Source organism: Brachycentrus maculatus, unplaced genomic scaffold (genome assembly GCF_059751285.1).
Source record: "Brachycentrus maculatus isolate JH-2025_06_01 unplaced genomic scaffold, ASM5975128v1 h1tg000559l, whole genome shotgun sequence".
NCBI classification, from domain to species: domain Eukaryota; kingdom Metazoa; phylum Arthropoda; class Insecta; order Trichoptera; family Brachycentridae; genus Brachycentrus; species Brachycentrus maculatus.
In genome coordinates this window covers 531,285-551,434 of record NW_028281302.1, presented here as the reverse complement: position 1 = coordinate 551,434, position 20,150 = coordinate 531,285, and the positions used below count along the sequence as shown (strand labels likewise).

Sequence of the window (20,150 nt, the reverse complement as noted above, 5' to 3'; positions counted from 1 at the left end):
GATTGATAGTCTCTAAAATGAACGCATTACAACTTAGATTTTTTTAAATCTAAATTTAAATGCGTTCTTCTTTTATTTGTAAATAAAAATGAAACTTGACATTGGCAGAAACATTCTATAATTGGGTGACTGCCAAATAAAACAATTTTTTTTCAAAGATGTTTTGATATGAAACAAGTATAATTCTTCCCTTTTTGATGAAAGAAAATGGAATATCAAGTTGAGACACCTTTAAATTGACATCTCATCTGTAGGGTGAATAATCCAGTGTTCGATATAATAAATAATATAATATTGTCAATTAAAAAAAAATAAAAAATTGCCTCTACATTTTTTTGCATTTCAAAGGAGAATCGCTTTAAAAATTCCTTTCCCAATTTGTGTTAAAAGGGATGAGCAGATATCGTGCATTACATTTTAATATTATACTCGTATCTTCGCCCAGCGGACACAGATGGTCATTACGACCCGACCTCTGAATATACTCTCTTTATGACTTACTTCTCCTGACTCCTGCTGCTTCTCATTTCCCTTCCCGTTAATATTAAGTCGCAGAGAAAATGACTTGGATTATAACTTAATCTTCTCTGGTCGAAGGTTCATATTATTTGCATTCTCCTTGACTCCTCCCCTGTGTAACGGGTGCTATGAAATACCTTAACGTTATGTTATATGTTAAATTAGAGATGTAACTAGCGGGTAACTGTTATTTAATCAGTTATCCGATTGGGATGGTAATCGTTACTTTTTATAGCTAAGTTACTAAAAATTACAGTGAAAGAACGTTTTATTTTGACCTACTACGAATCAAACCCGAAATCTCCAGCTTGGTAGCCACTGCAATACGCTAACCATTACATTATTAGTCAAAATATACAGTACAAACTAGACGAGTTGAAGTGAACTTGATTTCAGACTTGGTATTGATCCGAGATATACCATAGTATGCTCTTCTATCAAAATAGTTTCTAGTCAAAATAGACCAGAAAACTAATAATAACGAAATAACTAAAAACATAAGGTTTTTACAACTCGTTCAAAATTTGTTAAAATTGGTAGAATATACTTTTTAGTCAAGATTTTTTTACTGATATCTCAAACATAGAAGAAGAATATGTATGCCTTTACATCTACAGGGGTTACTAGCTATCATAGGCTGGCTTAAGTTGTCACTTTATACACTAACAAATTCTACCCATGACTGACAACCACACTACTCAATTTCGGGAAGTTATATTCATTTTCGATTAAGATCTTTGCGTACTACTTCTTCGGCGACATCTATGATTGAAACTAAAACGTTTCAAGAAATGTTTGTAAGGTCTTTCCCGAAATACGTCGCATACTAGGAGACACCTGAAAATGACTTTTTCTTAAAACATCAGAGGAGCAAATTTAGAATTTATAAACGAAAATTTGGACACACCAAAAATATTGTTACTTTAATTTTTAGTCGACCTATTTTGTACATACTTTAAAATTTATATATCGTTTTAAATTTATCATTTTATGTTACTTTTATCTAAGTACCTTCACACGTAAACTATTAATATTTAAGGTGTTATAAATTTTGGTACGCCCGTTGCATCGTGAATTCTTGCTGCAGAGTTATGAAGTTAAAATATATAAGAAGCAGAAGTTTACGGGAAAACCCGTCCGGGCACGTGAAGAGGTTTATAATCGCATATTTGTCGAGGGTTTGGCATTCCGCAGTGCAGGATTAAACCTTTTAGCAGCTAATTTGACTAAAAAACACATAAAACTGCACTTAATAATAAATAAAACACACTTAAATAATCCACACGGCAAGATTAACTTCGGTTAAAAATGGGCAAAAAAACTTGCGCATAACTATGCAAATTGCGAAAATTTCAGAGATAAATTTCAACTATGCAAACACATTACTATCTAATATTTCATGGCATGGCAACTCGAGACATTTTTTGCATGAACTTATTTAATGCCGAAAGATTACTCCAACTTTATACTTGCTTTCCAGAATTTCATCCATAATGCATTTTTATAATAAGGCGCTCGTGTTCACCAGTCAAGATTTTCGATTTAGACTTGTATTTTTAAATAATCCAATCAATGGAACTGGTATTGCCATTTGAAAAAATGTATTTGCATTCGAAAATGGATCTATACGCAGGCAAATGCTTTTACATAGATGTAATTAACAACAACAAAAACTTACTTTCGTTTTAAAAATATTTTGTTTACACCAGTACTTATTTCTTATTTCCAAAATGTCGAATATTTAGTTTTTTTGCAATTCTTTCATAATCTTTCGTTATTATGGCATTGAATTTATTTTTTAAAAAAACATTAGCTCTGTAAAGCTCAATCTTGGTAATTATTGAGTGTGATGTATCAGTCTGTTATTTAATATTATTTTTTATAAAATAATTTAGAAGTAAGCTTTTCCAAAGTCTCACATTTCAACAGACAGAAAACTTCTTTTCTTTTTAAATATAAAGGGAATAATATCTTTATTTGATAAAAAATATTGTTGTATTATATTTTATTTATTTACTTGTTCCAAACCTTGAGGTAGGAGTGTGCAAGCATTTATGGTTCATATGGCATTGCTTTTTTATAAAAATACAGTAAGTACAAATTGCAATATCATTTATGAAATTTTTATTTACCGGTTCAAAATTGTAGCAGGGGATAAAATAAATATGGTAATATTCCCTAATATTAAATCACCCTTTTATCGCCCTAGTTTATTGTTTCGTTCCACGAATAAATTTTACAAAATGAATTGGCTGGCATTACTAAGCAAAACTTACCCGGCGTTCCAAAATATGTTCCATCCAATAATGACCACATCATTGAACAATCTTGAAAATTCCTCATAAAATCGGGGTGAGTTGTTTACATTATTAGCTACCCCCTATATTGATAATAATAATATATATTCTACGAGTATATTTCAAAGTGATGATAATTTAAGAATATACGAATATTTTCGAATTTACAACCGTATTTAGCTCCTACCAGCGGATTGATTGATGAAGTAACTTTTTTGTTTTCGGTTTACTACAGTTGATTTTAATATATTACTAGCAAAACGAATTCGCGATTTCCGCTTAGTCAAAATTGATAACGCTCAGAATCACTGAAATTTAGGGTGAATTTAATATTTTACGCAATTTATTTTCTTCCAAATTCAAGAATGTTTTTTTATCTAGAATAATTTATTTACTCAATAAAATTGGACTTTATCCATTATTCTTAAAATATGCACGAAAAAAATATTACTCTTTCATTTATATTAAATAATTACTGTATATACTAACTAACCACACGCCGCTTCCCCGCAGGGATAGGCAGAGAAAATAGAACACCACACTACTCTGTCTTGGCAAATATTCTTCGCCTTTTCCACATTAATGCATCTCCTCATAAACATCCACTGATTTTTCTGGCAAGTAAAGTGAATGGAGTAAATACTATTAGCCATACTTAGAGGTGTAATATTACGTGTCCAAATGTTCTTCTTACTTTTATCCGCACCCAATGGTGCATAGGGTACTGCATAGTATTGACGCAGTGTTATCTTAGTCGTTACTTACATGAAAGCAAGGTCATCACTCCTGCGCTTCAGGGACCAATTCAGGGTAGGTAATATTAGAGTGTAAAATAATGATATTTATTTTCACCCCCCCCCCCTCCTTGGGAATCGAACCCGGGACCCCATGCATGGTAGCTAAACACGTTAACCATTATACCACGGAGGCGGTAAAAAATAGTTTTCTTTAATGTCATAGAACTATAATTTATATGCTTTTTAATTAGCTGATTTTTTTTATATCCATCGAGATACACTATTAGGATTTTTTCAACTTGATCTACTAAGCGGAAAAAATCTTGTTGATTCCTAAAAAAAAATTATTAACCTGAGATTTTTTTTTCCTTAATTAGGCGCTGTGTTTGTAAAGATTACGGCCCAGAAATAAGGAGGATATTTTCGACAGGATGAAATTCTTGCCCAAATTGAAACATTGTTAGGCTCCGAGAATCCAGCGGCGTCCCATAATTTTATTACATTTTCCAGCTACGCAAAAACTTTATGATTCTCTGAAGATCTTAGGACGAAGAGAGAATTTAGTTTGCTCACAGAAATATAAATCTTTTTTTACAAACCTTAGCGTATTTCGATAGCCTTAGAATACAGGACAATTCTATTTGAAGGATTTTGAAATGGTTGAACGAAAAGGAATGTAGGTAATAAAACAAACATATACAGGAATCATTGTTAGATTCGACGGTTTTTATGATCCGAGATAAAGTGTTTTGATAAAAGGGATATTACTAGTAAAACCATATTTTATCAAACATTTTTGTCTCGTATTTGTCGCGTGTAACGCCATCAACTCAAATAATAAGGCCCCAATGCAGTTTGAAATGTAAATGTGTGTATTAATTGATATCCTTATTGTCATTATTAAAAATTGGATAACAATAATAAATACATATGAAAAAATATATCCACCAACACAGGGGAGTTAGTGGGTCTTCACAAAAATGGATTCCTCAAATATGTAAAACAAAACTGTAAAATTGAAGCGTCAAAAGATTTAAATAACAGTATTTTAAAAAAAATAGTTGGCTTTACAAAATCAAATAATAATACCAAATGGTTTTGAAAGTTTAAGAGCGTTAATAAGGATTCAATTAGTTTGGTAAAAACTTATTGCGCTAAGGTTCATATTTTATTGTTGTCCGCCTTCGTAGTTCAATGATGAAACCAATTTCACTACCCTGAGGGTCAAAATATATATAATCTTTGTATCGTACTATCCCCGCCACTTCTAGTTTAATATGAAGCCATCGTAGGTACTTTTCGTGGTTTTTGTTTTTTTTTAAATCAATGAGAATAATAAATGTCGATGGGGAGTCAAAAATAAAACAGTGCACAACTGAGTTAAAATAATGAAACGCTTGCCAAAGCCCAAGTTTGAAGTCTTCTTTTATTGATTATTTATAACTCAAATAGTGCATAGGGCACTGTATCGGAACTACTTTTAGGATGATTCCGATGATCTAGGAACTGAATAACTGTAATTATTTAAAAATAATATATTGTCGATGTGTCGAACCGTTAAACCACGATGAGAATGGTCTTAACGCTGTCATTTGTATCTTATACCATTTTTTTGCACTATTTTGGAGTATTTAAAATAATGTGTGAAAGGGACTAATGTCATGTAAATAATGTAAAATATAATAAATTAAACAAAGTCATTTAAATTATGAACTAGCATTTGAAGTACAGACATCTTTTCATCTTCATTGGATTAATGATAAACTTGTTTTTCATCAATTCGACGAAGTGTCTTTCGCACCACAGCTGTGCACAGGTTGCGGGAATATGAAATAAGTAGGTAGGTAAATAATTTTCACACATATTTTTTTTAAATATGGAAACACTAAGCTTCGCCAAAAGTTGGCGGGAATCAAAGAGGAACTGTCAAATTTCAAAATGTGACCGTAACAATTTTATTCTTGCGGCCATGCGTAAAAATAAGCTATCGCTACTTTATTTAGATTCTTGTATGAAGTGTTGGCGCAATATATTTTATTTTAAGTGCAGTGATTTACGTGTAAACTGACATACAAAATGTTTCCCAGACTCATTCAGAGCGAGCGCTAGAAGACACTTGGCTCGACATCCAGCCGGCCCCGCTGTTCGCTGATGATGGAGACTCTTTCCTGCTGCTGGCGGAGATCCGGGAGGGAGGAGCCGACAGGTTCACGCACATCAAGCACGTCACCATCACGCAGCAACGCATGGCGGTCATCAGCCACGGGCGCTATGAGGTCACCAAGATCTTGGCGTGGGACAGGTTCAATCATCTGGTATATTACTTAGGTAAGTGTGGTCATTACTTAACATACTGTTTATCTTATGCCAGACAAGCTTAACAGAAGTAAGACAAGATACCGCTAATATGTCGCTCACTTCTTTCAACAACGTCATATGTATATCAAAAAACTTGTTTTTTCAAGAGATCGTTTTTAAAGTTTAAAAATATAATAAAATGTATTAAAAATAAATATCATGCCATTTATTGAACTTTTTACTGTGCAACAGATCTTTTTAGGTAAAACCTGAATGGTTTTTCTCCATTTGAAAAATATTTAGTATATTCAAAAAAAATAATTAAACAATACCTTTTCTTCAAAATGTAAAAACTATGCTTTCTGCCCTGTAGCGGGTAAATTTTAAACTCAAAATATGCCGCTTTTGCTGGGATACAGTACATTTTCTGGGCATTCCAAAAACATACACAACTGACGATTTTTGATTAATGACGTTGTTGAAAGGAGTGAGCGATGTATGTATCCTTTGAGAAAGAAGGGTTTTTGTTTTTGTTTAAAACGATGAAATTCTGGAATCAGATGAGATTTTCACTTTTTATATTCTAGATATTTTTTGACTTTTTTATTATTTGCCTCAACTAACTAACTAACCATCGCACCGCTTCTGCGTAGGAGTAGTCAGAGAAGATAGAACGCCACACCAATCTGTCTTTGCAAACATTTCTCGCCTCTTTTAAATTAATGTATTTTCTCACACATATACCCGCCAATTATTCCGATTCCTGACCTCTCTACTTTAAAATATTTGAAGAACTTAATAATGCCAAATTTTCCTCTGCTTATATTTCAAAGGTAATTTGTTTTATCATTCTTTCCTCACTCATTTGTTTTACTTTTTCAAACCATCCCAACACACCTTTCTCAATTTTATCTACAATGCTTTAAAACTTTATCAATTATATATATATATTTTTTAATATCCTTGTATCTTTTTTCACACTGTGTTTTACTGTCATTATTATGATATGGCAAATTTGCTAAGAAAATAAATAAAAATGATTTCTTAGCAAATTTATTTACCCTTACTGGTCCAATGTCGAATCTCATTCGACATCATTTTTTTGCTCTTAGGTCCCATGTCGGATGTTATTCGTCATTTTTTTCATCATTAGTATTATTTATTTAAATTCCAAGCTTACATTTTTCTCACTCGTATCTATTACGACAGTATGTGGAGCGGAGGACATTTTTTTCCAATTGGAATGTAACTGTCTACCTAGATTTTTTTTTTTAATTTTGGGGGACCGGAAAGGGTTAAAAGTCCATATTAAATCTGTAAAATTTATCTGAAATGTCAAGGCTTAGAAATATTATTAGAATGTTTCAAATAATTTAAAGCTATGATTTAAAAATTTTGTTTATCGCATATCACAGTATGACCCCGGTTAATGCTGTTCCACTCAACACTTTTACAGTATTCCCAGAAATATTGGGATACCTTGAATCACATGGGATGTTAGTATGCCCTAAAGTCTTAAGATAGTTTTTTTATATTTACATGCTAAGATGACCTCATTTAGCACTAGAAAACATTGGAACATATCCCTCGCATAAAGCTCGTATAATAATAATAATAAATTTGGGTAATTTATATAGCGCCATTTTTGTAAAATACTACTTCAAGGGCGCTTCACTGCTAATGAAAGAAATGTGGAAAAAGGATAGTGGAAATGATTTAGCAAACAAATGTGTTTTTATTTTTTTCTAAAGATCATCTCACTCTCACTTTTTCTCACTACTGATGGAAGATCATTCCAAGCCATCGGTCCCGCAACAGCAAAAGCGCGCTCGTCAAATTTAGTGCCCTGGCTGTGGCCTGGTAAGATCACTTTGGCCATAGCAGTTGTTGTAGCTGATCAAAGCGTGAGACATCTATCAACCAATCACTGTATTTATCATTTGAAATATGCAATTTCAGGTACTGCGGAAAAAAGGCCTGGTCAACAACACCTATATGTGGTGCGAGATCCAGTGAACGAGGACCCTCGCCGCTCGGAGCCGCTGTGCGTGACGTGTGACCTGAACGATCGCGTACACTACTCCAACTGCACTAGCTTCGATGCCCTCCTCTCCCCGCCTGCGCTGGGACAAGGGTGTAAACATTATGCGTTAAGGTTTGTTGAATCTTAGTATCTGCCTATAAATAAACCACAAAGATCAGAAGGCTCGTATAACCCTTTGGTTACCAAAATCCGATATATCGGCTTTTGGTACTCTAGTAAGAAATGCCGGATTCGTCAATACTGACGTCATGATTTATAAAGAACTGGAGAATCCGTCATGTACAGACATTGGCCAGAGTCAAGCCATCCAAGCGTAGTTCCTGGCGAATGGACTCGTTGGTGCGTCTAGCTGTCCATGGATTTCGGAGCATGCCCCTCTAACACCGCATTTTGAAAGCGTCAATTTTTATCCTTTCTGCAGGTCCATGGTCCATGTTTCAACAGCGTAGGAAAAAATGGAGTGGACCAAGCTCCTGACAAGCTTTACCTTGGTGTTGTTACTCACACCACGGTCTTTTCAGATTTTGTCTAGCTTAGACATGGCATTTTTTGCGATGGCGATACGACGTCTGATCTCTCCTTTGTTCCTTCATTGCTGATTTGAGATCTAAAGAACATAGATTAATTGTGAACACAGAACATAAAAGTCGTGCGCAAAAAACCTTTTCATTCATTGCGCCAAAGACATTTAATTTGCTGCCTGTAACCATTAAGAATTCCAGTAGTGATCATGTCTTTAAGAACAGTGTCCGTCGATGGTTGCTTCTCGTTGGAAGGGACAAGGCAGAAAGTGAATTAATTAATGTCCAGGTGTAATTATTTTATTGTAAAACTTTTATACTGTAAATTGTTGTTGTATCTTTTGTATGTAATGTATAAAATCTAATAATAAAAAAAAACAAAAATTATTGTATTAACATATAAGTATTATGGCTCAACAAAGGCCATGCCTAAAGAGCCGTAATTCATATAATAAAAAAAATGTATCTATGAAATATTTTTCTTTTTTAATTGTCAATACCGTATAATACTAGTACTCTACGCTCCAGTCCATCCTGCCTCCTGACAATAGGACTCAGCGTGCTTGCTAATCGCACCTTGCACCCAGCACGCTCATTACAATTTACATGATCACATGATATATGTTATTTTCCAGGTGCGAGGGTCCCGGTCTGCCGCTGGGCGCGATGCACTCGGCGCTGTCGAACCGGTTGTCCCGCGTGCTGTACAGCGCCAGGTCGCGGCCGGGCGGGCGACTACGCGAGCTGGCGCTGCCCACGCGGCGCGCGCTGGAGGTGCCGCTGCCGGGCGGCTGCCGCGCGCAGGTCCTCATGCTGCTGCCCCCCAGCTGGAGGGAGGAGCTGCGGGACGCCGCCTTTCCCGTCCTGGTCCAAGTGTAAGATTGCAGTCATCAATTACAGAGTGCTCAATTTACAAAAAAGCGAATATAACAATAATATACAAGGTGTCCATCTGCACATTTCTTATTTTAAAAATTTAAAGGTGTCTCAACGTGATATGAAACATGTCTCATTCTTCCTTTTTTTATGAAAGAAGATGTAAGTCTGAACATCTCAAGGTTTACAACCTGGCATTTGGTTGGCTTAAGCGATCACTTTATACACTTGTGTAACATTTACCATTCTGCCCATTATTGAACATCCATATTGCATGAATTCTTGAAACATCCGTAAAATACTACCTCAAGGGCGCTTCACTGGAAATGTATTGGGGAAATGATGATGGTGGCAACCAAATGTGTTTTTAGTTTTCTTTTTATAAAGATCTCACTCTCACTATTTCTAACCACTGGTGGAAGAGCATTCCACGCCATCCTTCCGCATACCGGCAAGGTTTTTAATACATTTGTGAAGTATGGCCGATTGTTAGGCCATCAGTTGAGCGATTGGTCATGCATTTTTATGCAATATGGATAGAATGGTGACACAAGTGTATAAATTGCTTAACCTGTTAACCGGGCGGTCCGCTGTCCAATTACGCAACTTGTAACGGGCACGGATACTGATTCACTCCGTGTCTTAAATTCATGTCGAGACATGTATGGATGACTATTACCTTTGTTGTTCGAAAAATATACATCCATATATATAATACAATAAACATATATTTCAAGGACGTGTTCATATGTCCTACCCGTACCCGATATTCTTTACGTTTAAAGTATTTATGCGTCCCGCCCGGTTAACAAGTTAAGCCAGCCAAATGCCAGGTCATAAGCCCTGGGATACTCAAACTTCTATCTTTTTTCATTAAAAAGGGAAGTATGATACATGTTTCATATTAAGTTGAGACACATTTAAAATTGACATCTCATCCATAGGGTGAATAATCCAATGTCCGATAAAATAAATAATATTGATAATATTTTAGATTATTTAGTTATCTTTCAACTGAAAACAATTATTGTCAACTGACTGTTGCAGTAACGGGAGACCGGGCAGCTCCCAGGTGTCGGAGCGCTTCTCGGTGGACTGGGGGGCGTACATGTCCTCGCACAACGACGTGGTGTACGTGCAGCTGGACGTGCGCGGATCCGCGGGCCACGGTAGGAGGGCCCTCAACAAGAGGATTGGCGGGGTGGAAGTCAGCGATCAGATCACTGTTATTAGGTAACACCAATCCTAAGTAAAATTAAACATTAGTAAAATTAAAATTAAATCTTAGTAAAATAACATTACCTTAGTAAAAGGTCAGATTTAAATAGTTCCAACACTTTTCAATCAAGTCTTCTGCAATCACAACCTTAGCTTAGCCGGATTTAACAGGGGGAGCAAAATCCCACATATCGGTCACTCCTTTCAACAATGTCATATATCAAAAAACTTGATTGTTCAGGAGATCGTTTTCAAAGTTTAAAAATATAAAATGTATTAAAAATAAATATCAAGCCGCTTATTGAACTTTTTACTTTGCAACAGATCTTTTTAGGTAAAACCTGAAGGTTTTTTCTCCATTTGAAAAATATTTAGCATATTTAAAAAAAAATTAAACAATACCTTTTCATCAAAATGCAAAAACAACACTTTCTGCCCTGTAACGGGTAAATATATTAAGTTGAAAATATGCCGCTTTTGCTGGGATATGGTACATTTTCTGGGCATTCCGAAAACATGCACAACTGAAAATTTACGATTTTTGATATATGAAGTTGTTGAAAGGAGTGAGCGATATATGAATTTTGGTCCCATTATTGTAGTATTATAAAAGTACTTACTTACTCCATATCTTAAAAATAATATGAAGGAAAATTTTAACGCTCTCCTTATCATGAAACGATAAGGAAAGTGTTTTATAAACATACCACAAAGTCAACAATGCTTTTAATATAAAAATATAAGGAAAATTTTTCCCATTTTCCGTTTTATAATTTCAAATCACTAAATATTTCAAAATATTGTTTTGTATAAAAACCACAATCAGCACGTTAATTTTTTGTCTGCTAGCGACATGTTATTTTTTTCACTTCTAATAAATGTGGTTTTACCACAAGGAGACAATTAGATTACTCCACTTTTGTTCACTTTTGATCAAGTATGTCATATACTTGAAAGCGGTAAGGTCAAGATCCGGAATAATCGGCGGGTATGTATGAGGAGATGCATGAATGTAGAAGAGGCGAAGAATATAAAAGGAATGTAATGCACAGGCAGAGTGATGTGGCATTCTTAATAGAATGCCTCTGCCTTCTCCTGCGGAGAAGTAGCACGATGTTTAGTTAGTTATGTTTCAAATTGTGGTTTAAAGTACCCTGCTCCAAGTTTGTTAATAAACTCACTAATGGACTACTTTTAAAAATATATGATTGTAATATAAATTTGCCGTTGCAGATACCTACTAGATACGCAAAAATTTCTGGACGAGACCCGCGTCGGGGTGTGGGGGTGGGGGTACGGTGGCTACGTGACTGCCATGTTGCTGGGATCGCAACAGAACATCTTCAAGTGCGGGATAGCCGTGTCGCCCATCACAGACTGGCTTTACTACAGTAAGTTTACATTGCAACATCGCAGGAGGCTATTTTATCTTAAAAACAGGCCACAAGGTCTATACCAAGCAGAAAAAGAAGAAGAATTAGTTTTTCTTCCATTCAACCCAGACTATCTCGAATGTTGGATTTTATAACTCCAGTGACTATTTTATTATATCTTATCTATTTAGACTGATGAGTTTTAATGAAGATTTTATTTGGGGAAAGGATGGGGTTTTTTAATTTCTTATAATAAAATAATGCATTATTCATCTGTCTTCTGTGTGTCATGTCATGTAACTCTGACGTTGACTATCACTTGAGAGTAATTGTCCTTGTCTCGGGCAGCTCTCAACAGCGCCTCGACGGTCGTGATCCGCATCCAATCTCATATATTCCGGAGCCAGGAGATCTGTCTTCTGCCCACACCTCGTCGACCCTCTATTTTGCCTTTAATGATTAGGTTCAATAGCTCGTGCTTCTCTCCTCTTGGTGCATGCCCCAGATATGACACTTTCCGGACCTTGATATGAGTCATCAACTCTCTCCCTCTTTGGAGCGTATTTGTGTTGCTGACCATATCGGTCCGTGGAATGTGTAGCATTCTACAATATAGTAATTGCATTATTGTAAATAACAATATTTTTCAGTTTTTACTGATCTTAGATACACAAAGATTTCCCATCCAGTATTTCTAGCCCATAACTTCATTATAATCTACTACTATTTTCGCCATTATTATGGTAAAATCAGTTAGAAGAGCTATTTCTTCGCCTATGTGCCTGTACCAGGTATGGGAAAATACGCAGACTCATTTTTTGTGCCCATATGTGGTATGGGCAAAAAGAGCAAAGGGTTAAATGATGACAGATCATTATTATATTACATTCTCTCATTTAATATATTTCTTTTTAGATCGAGTTGCATTTATTATTTACCTTGCTTTTATGTACAATTTTTATAGATCAATAAGTGGATTTTGGTTACTTCTAGCTAATTTATTCTGTGCTGGGAACAGGAAGGATAATCTTGTGTGGGCCAATCAGGAACTTCTCAGCATTTGCTCATTGCTAAGAGGAAACCACAAGTCGGACTGTTGACTATCGTCAACAGGTTTTCTGGTTTTACTAGAAGAGGGTTCAGCATTTTGTATCCTAACTTGGTTTATTGTACCGATGTTTTTCACTATTTTTATCATGTATAATTCCACCTCTCGTGAGAGTTCCTTATGAGCCAACACAGATCCGACTGTCCCTGTTCCTATAGATGGGAGTTGCATTTATTACTTTGCTATTATGTACAAGGTTTATAGATCAATTAGTGGATTTTGGTAATGAGTAATTTATTCTGTGTTGGGAACAGGCAGGATAATCTAGTGTGGGCACAACTAGGAACATCTCAGTATTTGAAACTCCTCAGGAAAAGCCAGTCTGTTGACTGTCGTTAACAGGCCTTCTGTTCCACTGGTAGAGGGTTTGACATTTTGTATCCTAGCTTGATTTATGGTACCAATCCTTAGGTTTTTTGTAGGTTTTTTTTACATACTCTAAATCAAATGTGTTCAAAAGATGAACAGAACTTTTAGTGTTATCACTTTGGGTTTCTTTACATGTTTCAAATCAAATGTGTTCGAAGGACGAACAGACCTTTTAGTGTAATTTTTGTTGCGGTTTAAGACTCGGCCTTCACGGAGCGGGTGCTGGGCCTGCCTGGGGAGAACTACAAGGGCTACGTGGAGGCGGACGCCACGCAGCGCGCGCGCAACGTGCCCCCCCACTCCTTGTACCTGGTGCACGGGCTGGCGGACCTCAGCGCCCCGCTGCAGCACGGCGTGGGGCTGGCCCGCGCGCTCGCCGACGCCGGGGTCATCTTCAGATACCAGGTCGGTCGGGCGAAAAACGGTAGCGGTGGCCATCCGATAGGTCTTGGTAGTCAATGTCGGGGCCATCAAACACACTTCTCGTTCTGTTGACCTCTCTTTTATGTACTCCTGGTTGATGTAGATTTATTATATTGCTATGCTTAACCTGTTAACCGGGGAGTTCATTTTTTAATTACGCAACATACAACAGGCACAAACTCTTTCACTAGGACGTGTCAGTACATCACGCCCGGTGGACGTGATTTCATATATTTATTTTATTTATGCTCAAAATAAATGAAAAGACTATTTCATATATATATTTTCGTTTATTTATATGTGAATCTCAAAGGAAAATACAAAATTACAAACAAACAGAATAGAATTCATGTCGAGACATGTATGGATGACTAATTAGCTTTGTCGTTGGAAAATATAGGTCCCGCCCATTCCAGGGCACAACATATATTTCGATGACGTACTTATATATCCCGCCCTGTTAACAGGTTAACACAATATACACATTCCGGATATTTTCATACCAAATTAGGTAATTATTAGATTTTTACATGCAAAATCAGGTTCAGTGTAAAATAGCTACAGGGTGATTCATTACGACCTTTTTTATCAATAAGCTTTTATTTCATCATGGACAGACTTACACTGCAACAACATTTTCAAATTGTTCAATTTCAAGATTCGCTGTTTTTGACCAATATTTTGTTTAGCGATGAGATTTTATCAGACACTGGATTTTCAACCCTACGGATGATATTCAATATTATAGGTCGCTCACTCCTTTCAACAACATCATATATCAAAAAACTTTATTTTTCAGGAGAATGTTTTTAAAGTTTAAAAATATAATATTTACAATGTATTTTAAATAAATATCAAGCCACTTATTGAACTTTTTACTGTGCAACAGATCTTTTTAGGTAAAACCTGAAGGTTCTTTTCCCATTTGAAAAATATTTAGTATATGTATTTCAAAAAATAATTAAACAATACCTTTATTTCAAAATGCAAAAACAACACTTTCTGCCCTGTAGCGGGTAAATATTATGTTGAAAATATGCCGCTTTTGCTGGGATATACATTTTCTGGGCATTCCGAAAACATTCACAATTGAAAATGTACGATTTTTGATATATGACGTTGTTGAAAGGAGTGAGCGAGGTGTCAAAACAATCAATTTGTCAGCTCCCAATTTTTAGTTATAATTTATGTAAAACTTGTTTAAATGGCTCCCAACATGTATATGTTAATATCACAAATATTATTTGCATTACATTTGACTAGAAAAATTACTCTTTTATAATAATTTCTAGATTGATAGAACAATTTCTCATTTTCTTACATTATTAATTTAGAAATGTTTCCATTTCAGAGTTACGCAGATGAAGACCACCTCCTAGTGGGTGTGCTGGAGCACGTGTACCGCTCCATGGAAGACTATCTGAGGGAATGCCTTAGTCTGGATCCCGACGACACCAAGCCAGCCCCCCCCGACAGATAAGCACCCCGCCCCCGGCCTCCTGAGCCGAGACCAACCTCCGCCTGCTACAATCAGCTATGGTGCATACCGTGTGAAGTCCAATTATCAAGTATTAGTGAAAGGACAAGACAAATCAAATGAGAACGCTCAGTACGTAGACGTTGGGGATAGAATGTATATAATTTGTATTTTATTACGTGTTTCTTTGATCGATTCTGTTAACATTATACTATACATAGTTAAGTGGACTTTTACGGTTGTTAAAAAGTATATCTATAACAATTTTATAAATCACGTAAGTCTTTCAACTGTCAAATTACTATTGAGATACATTGTTGAATATTTAAAGTAAAGAGATTGCCTCTATTTAATACTCTTTTAGAGCGACTAGTTGATATTTCCAGACTTTTATCATTGCCTAATGTTACTCTTCCTTTCCTCTACTGTTTCTACGACTCTACATTATGATTTGTGTCTACGATACGCTTGGATAATAATTTTTAAGTATATATTTGCAACAGAAGAGCTTCTTTTGGCTTGTACAAAAATCAAGGCTGAATTATAGGGATTCTGTGGGGTAAGACTTTTTAATTTATTTTTTTATAAGTCATTACATAATATAAAGGTAGATTTTTAACTAATAAAATAATTTGCTAAATGTTTTTATACATCTTGCTACTATCATCTTCCAATAGTTTAATTGATGAAATGTTTAGCTTACTAACTCAGGATAGTAACTTTTATTTCAATTTATCTTTTCTAATAGACTTGACCTTCCGAGTGCCTGGCGGAGTTGTCTGATACAAGATGCCTAGTGGGGTCTGACAGACCTTAACATTTGCAGCTAAATAAGCTAATGAAGCTAAAATCAAACACAATGTGTGGTATTAATTAATTGATTTATCTTTATCCTAAACCTTGAGGTGAACTGTGCAAGTCTCTAAAGGTGGTGACTGACTGGAGCATTTCGTCGTAACATCGCTCGCGGCGAGCATCACCGAGCATCCGAAACTATGGATGGAGCGCTCGGCTCGGTGTACTGACTGCCTGAATGCTCGCATCGTAACGTATTACGTTACGACGAAATGCTCCGGTCAGTCTCCACCTTAAGGTTCATATGGTATATAAACTATATAACACACAATGAAATGAATAGGAACATAACATAAAAATTAGTTAAATAAATAATGGCATACTAAGAATAAAATAAAGCAAAATTAAAGATTGATATGCATATATACGCACACAAAACAAAAAAACGTAGCAAGTCAAGGAGAGTAAATGATCTCATCCACTGAGTATAAATTGGGTACTATATTCCAACCTACTGCGGCTTTAATCGTCTCTTGGTAATTAAATATTTATATACACTTACCAAAATATTCACGGATATATCAAAACATTGTTGAATGGATTGATCACATTAGTTTAAGTGAGAGCTTCGTCAAAAATCTCTTTTACACTTTTACTGTTTGTGTTAAATTTTTTAAATCTGAATAATAATCACATTGATAGCAGCGACAAAAGAAATGGGCATCTCACAAAAATATATTGTGCAAACAAATTAATTAAGACACTGGTTTTATAGACACTGCTATGCACTCGGAAGGTTGAAATATATTCTTTTTTAGTGATAAATTAACTTTATTTTAAATAATTTAGGGTGAGTACTCACTTTGGGAAGGATAACTGTAACATGTGGTTGCTGGAACCAAATTTGATGTCTACGCTACATCTATTGCCACTGTGGAACCATATGTGTCAGATCACAGTGTTAATTGATAGTACGGCATATATTTATCATTGCAAGAGGGATAACCTGTAACATTAGTGTATATGTTATAGCGGAAGCCGGATGTTAGTTTCTTTGCAAATAAACTCAATCTCAGGATAAACACCGATAAGACTTCTGCTATGGACGTTGACTGACGTGTTTTTTAGTAAATTTTAGAGGCTTAATTAGTTAGTCAAAACCTACCTTCCATTAATTCAAACCTGTTTTACAAATTCGAAAATTATTTAAAAATATGATAGAGAAATTACCAGCCGCAATATAATACGTATGGACCAACTTATCTGTGTTTTTATCTTCTAACTTTCATCTGCACCCAATGGTCAATAGGGAACTGTATAGAGCCGCCGCAGTGTTATATTGATCGTTAATTACACAAGGCAAGTCCTGCGCTTCAGTTACCAGTCCAGGGTGATATTAAATAACATTTTAGTGATAAATCAGTTATGTTTATTTTGTCCCACCTGGGTTGAAACTTATCGAACCCAAAACCACTAGTATGGTGGCTAAAGGCCCTAACCACTACACTACGGGGGCAAAAGGCTTCTCTGTGTTACATGTACAAATCTGCGTATGTAACATTGATATGGCATTGACAATACAATTGAAAATATATTTTTTTTGCTATGACACAAAACAGTGATGGTTACAATTCGCCAAGTGAGTTCCCGCCTTTGTTTCTTTCGCCTTTGCCTTTTGTACGAATGGCTGTTATTGTATGTTAAATATTGAATTAGAACAATATTTTGGAAATAACGTTAATCTAAAACAATGAATCATGGCCTACACATAATAGATAAATGATTTATGAAATATTTTTTTGATATAGATCGCCTCTTTTTAGCATACAAATTACTATGCTTATAAAATATTTCGAGCTTATACATCTAGAACCTCCTTTTGCATTGACAATTCAAAGCCCTCAAATAAACATAAATACTATATAATATATATTATCTACTTCTAAAACTAGATTCCATTAACCTACAAATATTTCTAGCACTACTCGATTTCAACATTATGAAAAGTACAATTGGTCACTCGACTGACAATTCCCAAATAATGTTTAGAGCTCTAATGATATTTCATATTTTTTTAGAATGAGACATTTGCGTCGCCTACTTTCAAAACCCGCCATATCCAATTTTATAAGATTTTAAAATAAATACTCTATCGGAATGCCAATTGGCGGTTTTATTGTTTAAAATATTTATATACCTGAAAACCCTGCTAAAAAATACTTAAAAACAGCTTTGTATTTCAAAATCCGCTATATTCATGAAACTTGCCATATCAGCCAACCAGAGAGCGGGGATAGGTCAAAAATTAAGATAATGTCATTATCGGTTTGTGTCTCATGCTTTTTTTTAAATACTGAAAAAAATTCCAAAAAATGGGAAAATTCTCTGTTTCATAATATTTTTTCTAAAGATAGACAAATTTTTGAAACATAAATGTTACCCGGGGAATTTAGCATTTTTTGTAAAATCGACTTACATGGATCTGGCGCATTTTGAAAGTAGGCGACACATTTCTAGATTGACATCATCCCAGAAATAGAATTAGATTTTTTTGTACGTATAGGTTAAATCTTATAAGGTTCGATTCATCTTCATCGATACATAAATTGTTTTCATGTTTTTAGTTTAGTTTTCTTTTTCATCAGTAAACTAATATAATATAATATAATGTTACTTGATATTTAGTTTCATTATTTTTTTTTAAATTTGAACATTGAGTTCTTTTTCCGTAAAAAAGCATCGTCAGACTGATTCTAATTTAAAGTAAATTGTTAATTGTATACGAATTAATTTTTGCGAATTTGATATAAAAAAAGTAAAATGGTGCTTGTTGAGGATATGAAAAGGGGAAAATTTTGGCATAATTTTTTTAAAAAATTGTTCTACTGATTCAATTATAACATTCCTTTTATTAATTGATTCGGCAGTCACTTTGTGGTAATACCGATCCAATTTTAATTTAAATTTTACATTTTAAATACAACTATTAATAGTTGTATTTATTAAGTAAAATATTACTTAAAAATATAAAATTCTAGTTTCATATAAAATTTCAATTTCAATTTTCAATTTATACAATAAAAAAATAATATATACATAACAAACAATATTCAAGGCGTATATATTAAAAGTAAAAGTAAGCAAGAAGACTTAAAGGTGTAGAAGAATCCCGCTTCGGAAAACTCCTTTGGACACATGGAACAGATCAATATCCAATGTGATATTGTTCAACATAGCGGTAGCTCTTCCTACAGGCATAACCATCGGCAGGTTGGTCCTGTGTATAGGAATGTGAAACAATCTATGCCGACGCTATCTTAGGTAACTATCGGGAACATACAAACCAATGCTCCGGATAATTTCAGGATTATCGATCATACCGCGCAACAATCGATAAAAATGCGTAATCAAATACACATTCCTTCTAGTCTCTAAACTATTGTAGCCAAGCATACCCTGGAGAAACTGGGTAGGGTAGAGCCAAGGATAATAGCCGTACTCTCTCATGTAGAGATACCTCAAAAACTTCTTTTGGACTTTTTCTACCATAAGAGAGTACTTAAGCTCGTGTGGCCCCCAAATCATCGAGCCACTCTCGAGTCTACTTTGCACCAAGGAGTTATATAGAGTTCTCAGCACGCGGGTATTTTGGAAAACCCTGGCAGTACGCAGAACAAATCCTAGCATTTTCAATGCATTACCACTGACTGCCTCTATGTGATCGTGAAATGTCAGGGTGCTCACAAATCTAACGCCCAGATCCCTAACATTGGATGTTCGCATCAGATTTTGGTCGTTCATTTTGTAGCGATAAAATAAAGTTTTTTGGGCCCTAGTGAAAGTTGTGACCGAACACTTAGAAACATTAAAATATAAGCATAACATAGTATAAAATAAAAACTATAAGTTAATATTTTTTTCAACTTAGAATCACAATCCTCTGTGTTTATGATAAATCAAAGCATGATGAGGCAAAATGGCACATGTTTTATTTACAAATGATACAAATTTAAATAAAGGGAGTTGGTCGATATTTCAGTAATCTTTAATTAGCATTTTTAATAATCTAAAATGTTACAGATACCTACATTCATA

General features: G+C 34.9%; 1 protein-coding gene across 1 annotated transcript in view; it reads left to right on the top strand.

Moving 5' to 3' along the window:
- Positions 1-15,383, top strand: part of LOC148301476 (inactive dipeptidyl peptidase 10) — a 156,912-nt gene extending 141,529 nt beyond the window's left edge. Inside the window, exons 11-17 of the mRNA XM_088273183.1 lie at positions 5,641-5,881; positions 7,811-8,006; positions 9,052-9,291; positions 10,340-10,525; positions 11,744-11,901; positions 13,560-13,765; positions 15,135-15,383. Coding sequence (XP_088129309.1) covers positions 5,641-5,881; positions 7,811-8,006; positions 9,052-9,291; positions 10,340-10,525; positions 11,744-11,901; positions 13,560-13,765; positions 15,135-15,263 — 1,356 coding nt within the window. The 3' untranslated portion in view covers positions 15,264-15,383. The remainder of the gene's footprint in view (positions 1-5,640; positions 5,882-7,810; positions 8,007-9,051; positions 9,292-10,339; positions 10,526-11,743; positions 11,902-13,559; positions 13,766-15,134) is intronic.
- The last annotated feature ends 4,767 nt before the right edge of the window (positions 15,384-20,150 follow it).